The sequence below is a fragment of the Pan paniscus genome, chromosome 21, assembly GCF_029289425.2.
Source record: "Pan paniscus chromosome 21, NHGRI_mPanPan1-v2.0_pri, whole genome shotgun sequence".
NCBI classification, from domain to species: Eukaryota; Metazoa; Chordata; class Mammalia; order Primates; family Hominidae; genus Pan; species Pan paniscus.
This window is the reverse complement of record NC_073270.2, coordinates 26,397,300-26,413,487: the sequence shown is the minus strand read 5'-3', so window position 1 is coordinate 26,413,487 and position 16,188 is coordinate 26,397,300. Positions and strand designations below refer to the sequence as shown.

Sequence of the window (16,188 nt, the reverse complement as noted above, 5' to 3'; positions counted from 1 at the left end):
ACATGGCTTAAAAATGAAAACATTCAGGCCGATGTGGTGGCTCACACCTGTAATCCCAGCCCTCTGGGAGGCCCCGGTAGAAGGATCACTTGAGCCCAGGAGTTTGAGACCAGCCTGGGTAACATAGGGAAGCTGCATCTGTACAAAAAAGTTTAAAAGTAGCCAGGCAGGGTGGTGCACACCTGTAGTCCCAGCTGCTTGGGGGCTGAGGTGGGAGGATCACTTGAGCCCAGGAGGTTGAGGATGCAGTGAGCCGTGATCAACTCCACTGCACCCCAGCCAACAAGAGGGAGACCCTGTTTCAAAAACAAAGGAAGTCAGAAAGTTTAAAAAAAGTGTATGTTGACATCAACTACCCCGCTCTGTTGCCTTCATCTCCCCATCTCTCTCCTTAGAGGCAACCACATTTCAGTCTTAGATATTTCTCCTGATACTCATGTCCACATCCTAATTGTACTGTTTTATAGCATACAGAGTATGAGCAAGGTAATTAAACCTCATTCTGCTGTTATTTATACTCTCTAGGCTCCCGAGTGGCCACTGTGCATTTTTGCTGTTGTCATTGCATAACATTGTCCACTGCAGAACCAACAGGTTGCTCATGATTACACTTCTACTCTTTTGCCAGGTTTGGCTTTATGGAGGCTGATGTTGTCTGGGCTTTTACTGGCTTACCTTTTTTTTTTTTTTTTTTTTTTTTGGAGACAGTCTTACTCTATCGCCCAGGCTGGAGTGCAGTGGCATGATCTCAGCTTACTGCAAACTCTGCCCCCCAGGCTCAAGCGATTCTCTTGCCTCAGCCTCCTGAGTAGCTGGGATTTTAGGCGCCTGCCACCATGCCCAGCTAATGTTTGTATTTTTTGTATTTTTGTAGAGACAGGATTTCACCATGTTGGCCAGGCTGGTCTTGAACTCCTGACCTCAAGTGATCCACCTGCCTGAGCCTCCCAAAGTACTGGGATTATAGGCGTGAGCCACTGCACCCAGCCCTGGCTTACTTTTTAATGAACTTATTCTTATTTTTTCCAGATGCTCCATCAGCCTTGTCAAAAGCCTATCCCTATTTTTCTCAAATGCTCAGTGGGCAGTACACAGCAGTCTGTTGGGGTTGGTCACCTCCCATCCCTGGCCTGGCTGAGCTCCTACACCAAAGCCTCTCGTCTTGGATGGAGCCCAGATCGTGAGCCTGTGTCTTTGACTTTCTTGGTTCACCCCTTATTTTGCTGAAGTGGGTATTCAGCGTGGGTTATATAGTCTCTTGGGTAGGTGGAAAGTCATTTACCCTGAGCACATGGAAGGCCCTGGGTTGGCTCTGAACTTTCAGCCTTGCTGCTGCAGGCATGGTGCCATTCTGATCCCTGTTGCTGTGATGTGGGGCTGCTCTTTCTCTCTGGACATCTGTAGGGCTCACTCGTTAGTTTGCTCTGAAGTTCACAAGGGTGTGCTTGGCGCGGGTGTTTTTCATTTGTTGTCCCAAGCGGAATGACTTTTCCATCTGTGTGCTTGGAAAAGTCTTGTATTATTCTAATCATTTCCCCTTTCCCTTCCCTTGGCTCCCTTTTCTGGGCTTTTCAAGGATGTCAAGAGATTTGGGATTGATTATTTTGTGGGAGAGGGAGGCAAGGAGAAAATCCAGATAAAAGTGCTGTAGGAGAACAGAGTTGGGCAGTTTCAGAAAGCAGGTCACCATATTTTGAACACTTTTCTTTCTTTATTTTAAAAAAATATGTTTTACTTAAATTTGATGGTGGTAAAAAACACAACATGAAATTTACCCTCTTAACCGTTGTTAAGTGTACAGTTCTGTAATGTTAACTAGATTCGCTTAGTTTTGTAACAGATCTCTAGAACTTCTCCCCCACCCCAGTTTATGAAGGTATAATTGACAAAAATGCATATATTTATGGTGTACAAAATTATGTTTTGATACATGTATACATTATAAAATTGTTAAATCTAGCTAATTAACATATCTGTCCCCTCACATACTTAATACTTTTTGTGGTGACATTTAAGATCTACTCTCATAGCAATTTTTGAGTATACGATATGTTATTATTAACTATAGTCACCACGTTGTACAGTAGATCACCAGAACTTATTCATGTCTTACCCAAAACTTTGCACCCCTACCCAACAACTCCACAACCCCCGACGCCAGCCCCTGGCCACTCCTGTTCACTCTTAGCTTCTCTGCGGCCAGCTGCTCTAGAATCCACATCTGAGTAAGGTCTGTGGCGTTTGTCTCTCTGTGCCGGCCTTATTTCACTTAGCGTTAATGTCCTCTAGGCGTATCCATGTTGTTGCAAATGAAAAGATTTTCCTCCTTTTTGAGGTGTAATAATATTTCATTATACACAGAAGTACAGTGAGTCTTTTGTGTCTGTGGGTTCTACATCTGTGGATTTAACTAACCACGAATCAAAAATGTAGTTAGGCATGTGATGGTTGCCTCTATACTGAACATGTAGAGGCTTTTTGTTTTCTTGTCATTATTCCCTAAACAATATGGTATAACAACTACTTACACAGCATTTACCTCGTCTTAGGTATTATACGTAATCTAGAGGTGATTTAAAGTATACAGGAGGATATGCATAGGTTATAGGCAAATACTACATCATTTTATAGAGGGACTTGAGCATCTATGATTTTGGTATCCATGAGAGGTCCTGGAACCACCCCCTATAGATATTGAGGGATGACAGTACATATAGTCACACACCACATAACAATATTTCAGTCAGCAATGGACTGCATATACAGTGGTGGTCTCATAAGATTATAATACTGTAGTTCTGTACCTTTTCTATGTTTAGATATGTTTGGATTACCATTGTGTTACAATTGCCTCCAGTGTTCAGTACACGAACCTGCTTGTGGCCTAGGTTTGTGGTAGGCCATGCTATCTTGGTTTGTGTAAGTACACTCTGTGATGTTTGCATAACAACAAAATCACCTAACAACACATTTTCAGAACTTATCACCGTTGTTAAGTGATACATGACTGTATCTCTTTGAGATGCTGTTTTCAGGTGAGCGGCAACTGTCTGGGGCTGGCAGCGCAGGGGTAAGAAGAATTTACCAAGAAAGGCAGAGAGAAAGGAGAAAAATACATTGCAAGGAAGCAACAGGCACAGCAGGAAGAGAGGAGCTGACTGCAAAGAGACAAAGCTTTGTTGGGGATTTTATAGAATAGTGTTTATGCTGCATGCTGAAGAGGGCTTTGTGCAGTACTGATAAGGCCAAGGTTGCAGTGAGCTAACGTGCAGGTGTCTGGTGAGAAGTTGGGCACAGGAGGACTGTGTATCCTGGGCCAGGAAGAAGGACAGACTTAGAGTTTACCTACTTTTCTTTTGGCTTCCCCTGCTCCCACCAGCCTGGCCCCGCAGTGCCTTCAAGTTTTCAAGTTTGATGTAGTCCCCTTTGTGTATCTTTGCTTTTGTTGCCTGTGCTTTTAGTGACATATCTAAGAAATCACTGCCAAATCCAACATCATGAAGCTTTCTCTCTGTTTATAAAACTATTACACTATTTTAGTTAAAATTATAAAAAGCTTTATAGTTTTAGGTCTTACATTTAAGGTCTTTGATCCATTTTTGGTAAATTTTACAAAAGTTAATTTTTGTATATTGTAGAAAGCAAGGGTTAAACTGAGTTCTTTTGCTTGTGGATATCTGTAGTTTTCCCTGCAGCATTTATTGGAGAGACAGTCTTTTTCCCGTTTTGTGGTCTTGACACCCTTGTTGAAGATCATTTGACTGTATGCATGGGGGTTGATTTCTGGGGTCTGTATTCTGTTCCATGGGTCTATGTCTGCCTGTGCTGAGACCACACTGATTTGACTACTGTATGGAATTGATTTTTAATTTCCCTTTTTTTCTCTCTCATTTTTTATCTTTATTGTTTAGATACACTTTATAGGAGCTTTCCTTGTCTTCCGATTCTGCTGTTGACGTTTGTTTTGCCACTGTAACATGTCAGTGTCCAGGAAACTTCCCTTGGTCTCGGATCGTTCTTTTTGCCCAGCAGTCTGTTTTGTTTCCTGGCTGAAGTGGCTTTCCTCTTTCCTTCTCTGGGTAGTGCAATTTTTCTGTGTGCGCGTGTGTGTGTTTTGGGCTCAGCCCCTTCATTATTCTCCTCTCCCACATCCACCTGGCATCATCGGCTCCAGACTCCAGGGAGTGGAGTGTGTATGAACATTGGAATTCTAAGCCCCACCTTCAGGCTGCTCCACTGCTTCTGAGACCCTCCACAGTTCTGCGGGGTTCATGGTTTGTCTGCTGTCGTGTTGCCTGGGCTGTGTTCTGGGGCTCTTGGATCCCAGGGCAGCCACTTGAAGCGGCCAGCCTCTCTGCAGCGGGGTTCCTATGTGGCTGAGCCGGGCCGCTTTCCAGGTGAATGCAGTCTTCTGTGGAGCCTTGGAGTTTTTCTAAGCCTTCCTGGCCAGGGTTTCCAACTGCCTCATTTGCTAAGGTTGGTCATGGGGTATTTGAGAGGTTACGGAAAGACGCTTTGCCCCTCTTCCTGGGGTGAGGGGAGGACAGGTTCTATCGGGTGTATGGGAGGAGACAGTACCTCCTCGTTTCCTTTATTTTGAAAATGTGGCTGGATATTGTCTTGGATAGGGGTTAGGCCATATGCTGGCAAATTGTCACAGAAAGGTCTTTGACTGGCTTGTAGACCTGCTGTGTCTGACTCACCTGCTTGCCCGCACCTGACTCACCAGTAGGTGAAGCAGCTGCTCTCTGGGCAGAGTCTGAGACGCAGGAGTTAGGGAGAGGAGAGGAGAGGAGCGGCTCTGAATGCTCAGTAACTCAGCCATGGGCTTTGAGAAGGCTCAGTGCAGCCTTGAGAAGTGGTGGGGGCTGCCTGTATTTCCCTGCTCACATGGGGACAGTGGAGCAGAGCTGCAGGTCCCCTTGGGGGCTGGCTGGTCAGATGGGTGGGCTCCCCCTACTGCCTATGCCATGAGCCTGCAAAGACAGGGCCAGAGGGGACCGCTCTTTGCCAGACGCCAGCCCTGCTGGCCAGCCCTCCTGTGGATGCTTTATTCGTAGTCATACGGGAATTGAAGCTCCTTCCCTCTTCTGAAAATCCTAGCCCAGCCTTGAAAACGTGAATCTGGGGCACTGGGAGGAAGGGAAGCGGTGTGGCTGGGGCCTCCTGAGAGCCCCACGCATGGAAGGGACTGGTAGGCCCAGCTGCTGTGAGTGGCAGGGAAGGAGCTCATTCTCCAGCCTTGCTGCCCCTGCAGTCCCAGCCATGGCAGGGTCTTTCCTTTTTTGTGCCTCTCTTAGTTCCACAGAGGGTTTGCAGTGTCGTGGGCCAGGCCTGGCCACACACAGAGCTGTCCTTCTAAGGGCAGCCAGGGCTCTGCAGGCCCCAGTTTGAGACTTTCCCCATCTTGTTTAGAAAGGGAAAGATGCCCGTGAGAAAGAACTTTGAGTCCCCATTTTGTGCCTTCCCCTGTGTAGTAAAAATAGCTGTGGTGTAGGGAGAGCTGAGAGCCAAGGCCAGGCACCCCCAGCTGGCTTAGGTGCAGGACTTGCCCACAGCCGGGAGATGAAGAGATCCCTTTTTTACCCTCTGACATTGGGAAAACAGCCCAGCCGCATTTCCTCCAAGCCTCGCTGTCTGGGAAGCACTCCTGGACCTTCCCAAAGGCACAGCTTTTGGGGCATGGTCAGGAGGAAACAGTGGTTGGTTCATACCTTTCAGAGCTCACGAAGAGGAAGGAGCAGGGATGTTCGATGCAGGAGGTTTTGTCTTCTCCCCTGTTGCGGGAAGTCAGGGACCCCAAACGGAGGGACTGGCTGAAGTCATGGTGGAAGAACATAAATTGTGAAGATTTCATGGACATTTATTAGATCCCCAAATTAATACTTTTATAATTTCTTACACCTGTCTTTACTGTAATCTCTGAACATAAATTGTGAAGATTTCATGGACACTTATCACTTCCCCAGTCAATACCCTTGTGATTTCCTATGCCTGTCTTTACTCTAATCTCTTAATCCCATCATCATTTTCGTAAGCTGAGGAGGATGTATGTCGCCTCAGGACCCTGTGATGATTGCATTAACTGCACAAATTGTAGAGCATGTGTGTTTGAACAATATGAAATCTGGGCACAGTGAAAAAAGAACAGGATAACAGCAATGTTCAGGGAACAAGAGAGATAACCTTAAACTCTGACCACCTGTGAGCTGGGCAGAAAAGAGCCATATTTCTCTTCTTTCAAAAGCAAATGGGAGAAATATCGCTGAATTCTTTTTCTCAGCAAGGAACATCCCTGAGAAAGAGAATGCGTCCCTGAGGGTGGGCCTCTAAAATGGCCCCCTTGAGTGCAGCCGTCTTTTGTGGCTGAGCTGTAGGGATGAAATAAGCTCCAGTCTCCGGTAGCGCTCCCAGGCTTATTAGGATGAGGAAATGCCCACCTAATAAAATTTTCGTCAGACCAGTTGTCTGCTCTCAAACCCTGTCTCCTGATAAGATGTTATCAATGACAATGTGTGCCTGAAACTTCGTTAGCAATTTTAATTTCGTCCTGGTCCTGTGGTCCTGTGATCTTGCCCTGCCTCCATTTGCCTTGTGATATTCTATTACCTTGTGAAGCACATGATCTCTGTGACCCACACCTATTCGCTCACTCCCTCCCCTTTTGAAAATCACTAATAAAAACTTGCTGGTTTTGCAGCTTGGGGGGCATCACGGAACCTACCGTCATGTGATGCCTCCCCAGACACCCAGCTTTAAAATTTCTCTCTTTTGTACTCTGTCCCTTTATTTCTCAAACCGGCCGATGCTTAGGGAAAATAGAAAAGAACCTATGTGAAATATCGGGGGTGAATTTTGCCCGATATCTGGCTGAATTTCCCCTGATACTTCCCTGCCCCTCAGATTACATATGCCCATACAAGCAGGAGGTGATGTAAGAGAAAACCCTGGATTTGCCCAACATCTCTCTCTGAGAATACTTAGATACATGATGTTACAGCCCTGCACACAAGAGCGCGTTGTATTTTTTAAAATGAGGGAGGCAGGGAACAATCTCTCAGTGCAAGTTTAAAAACAAGTTGGAAAATAATGTGTTCAGTGTTATACTTATTATACTTATGTGAAAATACATGTGTGTCTATGTGTTATGTACGTGCGTGTGCCTCACCGCCCATCTGTTCTAGAGACTTAGAAATGATCTCAAAGCCTGTGTTCCAAGCAGTGATTCTTCTGGGAAGCAGGGAGGGTAAAGGGACAGGCTTATTATATTTTCTTTATTTTATATGCTTTAAATGGTTGAATTGGTTACAACTAAACATAAAAGAGAAAAAAAGTGGAGGAATTTTCAAAACAGATTTTTTCATGATTCTTGGAGACACGGGAAAGGGCTGGAAATTGGGCCCTGGTGGGCTGGGTGAGCCCTGGAGGCATCCTGCTCACCTTCGCCTGGGGTCCTTCCACCAGCCACTCTGCCCTCTGTCCCCATTCCTTGCCTTTTGCATTCTGAATTTTACCACTTGTCTTTCTTTTTCATTTGTATTCATTTATTTATTTATTTATTTATTTTGAGACGAGGTCTGGCTCTGTTGCTGAGGCTGGAGTGCAGTGGCGCCATCACAGCTCACTGCAGCCTCGACTTCCTGGCCTCTAGGTGATCCTCCTACCTAAGTCTCCCAAGTAGCTGGGACTACAGGCATGCACCACCCCCCCCCAGCTAGTTCTTTCTATTTTTTGTAGAGACGGGGTCTCACCATGTTGCCCAGGCTTAGTTTGCTTTCCGATTTATTGTTTATGGTTTTCTGTCCATTTTCATTGTTACCATCTCAAAACAATCTGAAAGAGGAGGCAGATGTTCACAGTTCACTCGTCTTTGCCCTGTCTGAACCTCTGTCTACTCCTGTCTGAGAAGGGTTGAGTAATTTGATTAGCAAATAGGGCAGGCCCTTGCAGATGCTGAGCAGATTATCATTTTCACCTGCACATCTGAGACTATGAACAGGTTTGTTCATTCTCAGTGTAGATACTGGCTGTTTTTAACAGCTTATCAACAGGTGTTTAATTAAAAGGTCAGATGTGTTCACCTTCTACAATCAGTTTAATGTCACCATGAAGATTCTACTTAATTTTTTTTTTTTTAAGAGACAAGATCTTGCTCTGTCACCCAGGCTAGAGTGCAGTGGTGTGATCATGGCTCACTGTAGCCTTGAATCCTGGGCTCAAGCTATCCTCCTGCCTCAGCCTCCTGAGAAGCTGAGACTACAGGCTCACACCACCATACCTGGCCAACATTAATTTTTATATCACTGATTATATTGTTTTCCTGAGTAAGATGAGGAGCATGCACATTTTCCATTGGGGAGTTGATCTGAACAGATTTTCAACTCCTCATACATTCTTTTTCTGACTCCGACTTCCCTACCCTGTGTGGATGATGGCAAGTAAACCCCTCCCGCCACATTAAAGCGACATCTGTATAGAACTGGCATTTACTGTGCTGTGCCTTGCTGGAAAGAGATGTTGCTTCATTGTTTCATGTTTACGAATTACTTGATTATGAACGAGCTTGATTGACTTTTCATGTTGTTGTTTCCTTATATTTTCTCTTTTTTAGAATTGTTCCTTAGTTCTTGTGCCTACCTTATAGGCTGAACCATATGAAATTGCCGTTTTTGTGGGTCAGAATGATGGCCTAATATTGGTGGTTTTATGTGGTTTATCTGAATATCTTTAGGGCTTTAATGTTTTTTGTGTTTTAGTAACATTTTCTAGTTACAAAAGTGTTCTACTTGTTCTAAAATTTTTGAGAGATATAAAAATATATAAAATAGGAAATATAAATGTGTAATACCATGAAAGCATTTCTTACCATTTTGATGTATTTGTTCTTTTTTCCCTTTTTTTTAATATATTTTCCTCCAGAAAGTTGCAGAAGCTTCCTGGTAGAATTGTTATAAGGCATAAATGAATTATTATATGTAAAATGACCAGTAAGTAGATTAGTTATTACTATTATTATAAAGTTTTTATTCTTCTACACTGCCCATGCTATTAAATATTTTTCAGAAATGTGATTTTGGCTGGGTGCAGTGGCTTACACCTTGTAATCCCAGCACTTTGGGAGGCCGCAGCAGGAGATCACTTGAGTCCAGAAGTTTGAGACCAGCCTGGGTAACACAGTGAGACTCTTATCTTGGTAAAAAAAATTTAAATAAATTAGCTGGGTACGGTGGTATGCATCCATAGTCCCAGCTACTTGAGAGGCTGAGGCAAGAGGATCTCTTGAGCCCAAGAGTTCAAGGTTACAGTGAGCTATGATTGTGCCACTGCGCTCCAGTCTGGGTAACAGAGTGAGAACCTGTCTCTAAACAATCAAAAATAAATAAATGTGAATTTCAAGACTATTTAATATTCTGTCATATAAATACACAATAATTTGACAAACTATTCTTCTGTTGGATATTTTAGGTTATTTTCTTTCCTGTCCTTATATAAATAATATTCTGATGAACTCATATCTTTGTCTGTAACTGTTTTCTTAAATATAAGGAATTTCATGTAAGTAGATACTAGGCCAGTTAATATTTTAAGTATTCTTGATATACAGACAAAGTACCCCCCAGAAATGTTTGCCAATTCCTTCCTCCAGCAGTGGACGAGATCCCCTGCTTACAAGAGGCATCCAGGATTTTTAGTCTTGATAATTTGACAGTTACAAATAGCATATCTTGGTTTTAATTTGAGCATTTTTAGATGGTTATTAATTATATATGTATATCTTTTGTGATTTATTAACATCCTCTGTGTATTTTTATTGGCGTTCCTTTTTTTCCTTATTGTAAGCACTTTTATTTAGTACAATTCAGTAAAATTTTTACTACCTATTATTTGAAAAAAAAACATAAAACCTTGTAAGGAAAAAAACTACATTTGTACGTGTGTACAGAAAAATTAATCTGGGCTGCGTGCAGTGGTTCACACCTGTAATCCCAGCACTTTGAGAGGCCAAGGCAGGCGATCACTTGAGGTCAAGAGTTCAAGACCAGCCTGTCCAACATGGTGAAACCTCGTCTCTAGTAAAAATAGAAAAATTAGCTGGGAGTGGTGGCGTGCACCTGTAGTCCCAGCTACTTGTGAGGCTGTGGCAGGAGAATCACTTGAACCCAGGAGGCAGAGGTTGCAGTGAGCTGAGATTACGCCACTGCACACCAGCCTGGGCAATAGAGCAAGACCCTGTCTCCCCAAAAAAAAAAAAAATCAGATTGTATGCTGGTCAAAATATTAATAGTAGTGTTTTTATATGGTAGTGGAATTTTTGTTGGTTTTAGTTTTTTTTATACTACATATCTCTATTTTCTAATTATTCTAGAATAGTTTCCTTTTTGAGATAGGGTTTCACTCTGCTGCCCAGGCTGAAGAACAGTGGCACTGTCAAGGCCCCTGCAGCCTTGAACTCCTGGGTTCAAGCAGTCCTCCCGCCTTTGTCTCCCAAAGTGTTGGGATTACAAGTGTGAGTCACCCATACCTGTCCTAATGGATATTTTTCATACAACAAAGAAATTCTGGTTCTTGTGACTGACGACTGAAGGACTATTTATCCTCACTCCCTGTTAACCTGCTCTGGCCTCTCCTGCAAGGGTGGAGCTGAGTCCTCCCACTGTGTGCTTGGCCCTGCAAGGGTCCCTGGTGCCTTCCCCACATGCCAGCTCCTGCGTCTGCTTGGACCATGTAGCTCGGTGCTCTCCGGCAGTGTGGGAATGGGAGGGGAGGTGGGAAAGTGTCCTGATGTTTTCTTCTTCCCTTGCACACTGCCAGCCTGCTATGGGATGGATGAAGAAGAGAACCACTATGTCTCGCAGCTCAGGGAAGTCTACAGCAGCTGCGACACCACGGGGACTGGCTTTCTGGACCGCCAGGAGCTGACCCAGCTCTGCCTTAAGCTTCACCTGGAGCAGCAGCTGCCCGTCCTCCTGCAGACGCTTCTCGGAAACGACCATTTCGCCAGGGTGAGTGTTGGACTTCATTGTCATAAAGGAAAGCACGGGGTCTATAGTTGGCTCTTATGGGCATTTGATAAATATCAGCCGAATAAGGATTCAAGTGTCAAAGGAAAGTTATTAGCAAATGGAACAGTGTCCTAGTTTTTCCCTCTATGGAAATTCTACATTGTAGAAAGTGGTTTCTTAAGATTACTTGTTTTTAATGTGGTAACTTCCAGAGGTTTGGTTTCGTTTTTCCAGAGAGATATTTTAGTGGTTTGTCACAGGGGCAGAATGGGGAAGGAGTTTGGTATAGGCCAGTGGTGTGTGATTCACAAAGACCACATGGGTTGGACCTGTGAGCAGCTCACACTGGTAATCAGAGAGAGCGTCACAGTCCCTTGAAGGCAGATTGTCTTACACAATTTCACAGTTTGAAGTCCATCTAGGAGTTGGACAAAACAATTGCAAGCTACTGTTGAAAGAACGAAGGATACCCATGTCCAAAAGTATCCCATAATTTCATCTAGGCCAGATAGAAAACATGAAATTGGAGGGTTCTTTTCTATCAGAAGGTCAAGATCATCTAGAATGGGGATCTTGGTCCTAGACTGCAACCTGCTTTCATGATCAAAACACTAAAAAGCACCTCCCCGTTCCTACTTCTTAAACATGCCTGGATGTTACTGCTAACAGCAGTGCCTTATCTTGTTGGTCATCTTAACTTTGAAGGAATAATATTTTTTCCACAAGACTCAGTATTTTCTTTTCGTTTGTTTTTTTGAGACAGTCTCACTTTGTCATCCAGGCTGGAGTGTAGTGGAGCCATCTCGGCTCACTGCAACCTTCACCTCCCAGACTCAAGCGATCCTCCCGCCTCAGTCCCCCAAGTAGCTGGGACTACAGGCCTGCACCACCACACCGGGCTAATTTTTGTATTTTTTTTGTAGAGATGGGGTTTTGCCATGTTACCCAGGCTGGTCTCGAATGCCTGAGCTCTAGCGATCCACCTGCCTTGGCCTCCCAAAGTGCTATGATTACAAGTATGAGCCACTGCACCCAGCCAGTATTTTTATTTTGAATTGGGGAAAAGAAACCCAGCCAGTAAATTTTCCTGAAATGGCCCTTGGGCCAAAACAAATGAAGAAAAGAACCACTCACTGCTGGCCTAGTAGAGAGTCTGGTTGAATCCGACCTCTTGTTAGTTCCTCAAAGAAGACTCACCTGCCCTGTCAGCAGGGCACTGTGACTCCCTCATAAGGAACTCTCCTCAGGCAAACTCATGCCCTTTCTCTGACTTTGGTTTCTATTCCTGCATTTTTCAATGCGCTTAAGAAGGCAAATGTGTTATTGATAGATAATGATCTAGCTTCTCTTGATATCACCTGGAAGTGTGTTTGGGACATAGATGAGCAAAAGGCACATTTATGAAAAATCAACTCTCTGGTTATTTAAGCAATACAGACAGATGGTCCCGTTTATTTATATATATATATATATTTTTTAATTTGAGTCTGTCTCTTGCTGAATCGATATTTTTGAAAAATCAAGAATTTAGAAATCAAACTTTGGAAAATTCAAAACCAAAAGAGTAACTTTGGATCCACGTTCAGATTGCAGGCTCTGCTGATTGAATAAGCCATGTCATTCCCAAGGATTTCTTCACTTTATGTTTACAGGAATGATACAAGACAGAAACATCCAATTCTGATAGAATAACCATGATTGGTATTAGAGCATCAGCAAGGAGAGAAATTCGCTTGGGTTACGTGAGATTTCTGACTGGAACCCTGTCACACGCACCCTGAAAAGCAGCTCGTCTGAGACGGAATTTCCTTTCAGGAGGCCTGAGGCTTCTCATATGTGTGTGGGGAGGGGATGAGAAGAAAGTTGGGTACCACAAGCAGTGGCAGGAGCCAGGCCCTTTCTGACTCAGCTCCCCCTGGGATAGCCATGCGTGTCCAGCCATCGTCCTTCCGTCTGTCCCAGCTCCATCCCCTCCTACAGCCATGCTTCCCAGAAAGCAAGTCAGATGTTAGATAAACTAAGAAGTCACTTTGTTTGCACTAGTGCTCTCGACTCTGCTCTGACGTTATCCTTTCTCTTCTCTCTGTAACATTTCGAGAGCACCCTGCTGGCGCTGCAGATGCCTAGCGTTCACCTCTCCCTGCCTGTCCCTTCATCCTGTCTCCTCGGAGATGGTTGGTCATGGTGGACCATTTTTCTTTTCAGGCTCTGCTTGCTTCTCTGCTTCATACCACAGACAGGGCAGAGCTCCCACAGCCCCTATAGGTGGAACGTCATACAGAGATTTAAGGGAAGCGGTATCAAGTCAGAAATATCCGTATAGGTGTCCCAGTTTTTCTACAAGAAACCCAATGGTAGAGATTTCAGGGAGTCTCAAAACCAAGATAAACCCTTTATCCAGGAGAATGGATTGGCTTTTCAGTTCAAATACTACATATCCAGGTCAGGTGCAGTGGCGCTCACACCTGTAGTCCCAGCACTTTGGGAGGCCAAGGCAGGTGGATCACGAGTTCGGGAGGTGGAGACCAGCCTGACCAATGTGGTGAAACCCCGTCTCTAATAAAAATACAAAATTAGCCGGGCATGGTGGCACGCACCTGTAATCCCAGCTACTCAGGAGGCTGAGGCAGGAGAATCACTTGAACCCGGGAGGTGGAGGTTGCGGTGAGCCAAGATCGCGCCATTGCACTCCAGCCTGGGCGACAGAGCAAGACTCCATCTCAAAAAAACAAACAAACAAACAAATACTACATATCCAGTCCTTGTAGTAACTATCATATATGATATTATATAAACGTTACTGATACAGAAATCTCATAAAAATGAAACAGGCCAGGTGCGGTGGCTCACACGTGTAATCCCAGCACTTTGGGAGGCCAATATGAGAGGATTGCTTAAGTCTAGGAGTTCAAGATTAGCCTGGGCAACAGAGTGAGACCTCGTCTCTACAGAAGAATCTTAAAGGTAGCTGGATGTGGTGGCATGCACCTGTAATTCCAGCTACTTGTGAGGCTGAGCTGGGAGCTGGGAGGATTGCTTGAGCCCAGGAGTTTGAGGCTGTAGTGAGGTGTGATTGTGTCACTGCACTCCAGCCTGGGCAACAGCATGAGACCTTGTCATATATATATATATATATCATATATATATATATATATATATATATGATATATATTTTCTCATATATGTATATTCAGAAAAAAAAAGGATGGTCACATCTGTATTGAACAGGTATGGACCTTTTTCTTCTCACTATTTCCTAAACAATGCAGCCTAAAACTATTTACATAGTATTTACATTGTATTGGCTATTATAAGTAATCTAGAGCTAATTTAAAACATACAGGAGGATGCGCATAGGTTATATGCAAATACTACATTTTATACAAAGGACTTGAGCATCTGTGGAGTTTGGTATCTGCCAAGGGTCCCGGAACCAATCCCCCAGGGATACTGAGAGACAATTGTAATTTGAAGTTGAAAGTACCTCTAGATCACACATTGCAGCCTCTTTACTTTGTGATGAATGAGTCTAAGATCATGCAGAGATGGGATGGTGTATCTTATTGGTAAAATACCTGAATATATGGGGTTGCCACTCGCCTTTTGTGAACTGTAAAGAAGGACACAAGAAAACAGACAAGTGTGGTGAAGATGGTATCAGACTGAAATGGCACCAGACTGGGCCATCTGATCCCACTGCTCTTTGATGGATGGAAGAAAGTCAGCTGGCAATTATTACCAACAACACAAAAGAATCTGTGATTAGAATGAGCAAAATTGCAATTTCATCATTCGTTTAGTATTTGACAACTATTTTGGGGGGACTTATTATGTGCTAGGCAACACCAGATGCTAGGGATGCAAGGAGGAAAGACTCACAGTTTCTATCTTCATGTGAAAGGGCATGCATTCAAGGTATGCATTCTAGCATTGATTCAGACAGGAAAAATGTGGAAACAGCTTTTTCAGTATGGGATTGGTTAAATAATCCGGTAGCTCCATTTGTTGAAATCTTTTTGCAGCCCTAAAAAAAGGAAGAAGCAGTTCAGATGTTCTGATAGTGGCAAGTGAGCTAACTCAGGCCAAGCTTTCAAGGGGGACTACTAGAAAAACTGAACAAAATAATAAAAACAAATATTTTGAAAACAGTAAAGAGCAAATAAATCAGTGAGAAATTGCCAGTCAAAAAATCTGTGATAGGCTGGGCATGGTGGCTCGGGTCTGTAATCCCAGTACTTTGGTAGGCCAAGGCAGGAGAATCGCTTGAGCTCAGGAGTTCAAGACCAGTCTGGGCAACATAGCCAGACCTTGTCTCTACTAAAAATAAAAAACAATTAGCTGGGGGTGGTGGTACACACATGTAGACCCACCTACTCGGGAGGCCAAGGTGGAGGATCACTTGAGCTTGGGAGATTGAGGCTGCAGTGAGCTGTGATTGAGCCTGAGTGAGATCTTGTCTCAGAAACAAACAAAAAAAAAGTGTAGTAAATTAAGTACCCAGAGAGGTAAGCTTAGCACACAAAAGCCCATTTTCTCTGAGAATATTTTGTGATTTTAAGTAAGCAACTGAGAAATTGATCTGTGACCTTGGGGGCCTCAAAGAGCCCCAGAAACATATGTCAAAACCCGGAGTCATTCGAGGTAGAAACCCAGGGTTGACAAACCAACCCCAAATTTAAGGAAGAATCCTGAAGGGTAAGACCTGTAGGGTAAAGATGAATTGCAGTCAGTCATTATACTGCTTTGTGGTCTGGTCTTATATCCCTCAGTACACTAGATAATCTCAAATCCTGCACTTAGATTACTGGCACTGCATGGATAGGCACCTAGCCAAAGCAAACAATAAAAGTGCCACCATCCCAAATCTGAAATTATTCCTAAATAATAGCCAAATACAATGACCAGCATATGATAAAGGAAAGCTGGGCAAACAAACAAGACAGATGAGCAAGAACTAGCAGAAACAACTGACAATGGAAGCACACCTGCAAATATGTGAGATATTAGAATTGTTAGACACAAAATATAAAACAACTATGGTTACTATATTAGAGATTTTTTTAGAGCTTAAAAAATATCTAAAAGAACTCTGAAAAGTGAAGTAACAAATCTGAACAATGAACCAAATAAAATGTCTAGAACTGAAAAGTATGATCACCAAAATTTAAAACTAAATAGAAGCATT

At 43.6% G+C, this 16,188-nt stretch overlaps 1 protein-coding gene across 8 annotated transcripts in view; it reads left to right on the top strand.

The window, feature by feature from the left end:
* NINL (ninein like) overlaps positions 1-16,188 on the top strand; it is a 138,892-nt gene that overhangs the window by 54,318 nt on the left and 68,386 nt on the right. For 7 of the 8 annotated variants that reach the window (XR_010110975.1, XM_055104955.2, XM_034947653.3 and 4 more), the window contains exon 2: positions 10,813-11,003. Coding sequence is in view for 6 of the 8 variants with exons in the window: in XM_063600942.1 (XP_063457012.1) it covers positions 10,813-11,003 (191 nt within the window). In the remaining 2 variants the exon portion in view is untranslated. Of the gene's footprint in view, positions 1-10,812; positions 11,004-16,188 lie in introns of those variants that run through there. The other variant, XM_055104956.1, reaches the window with a different exon arrangement.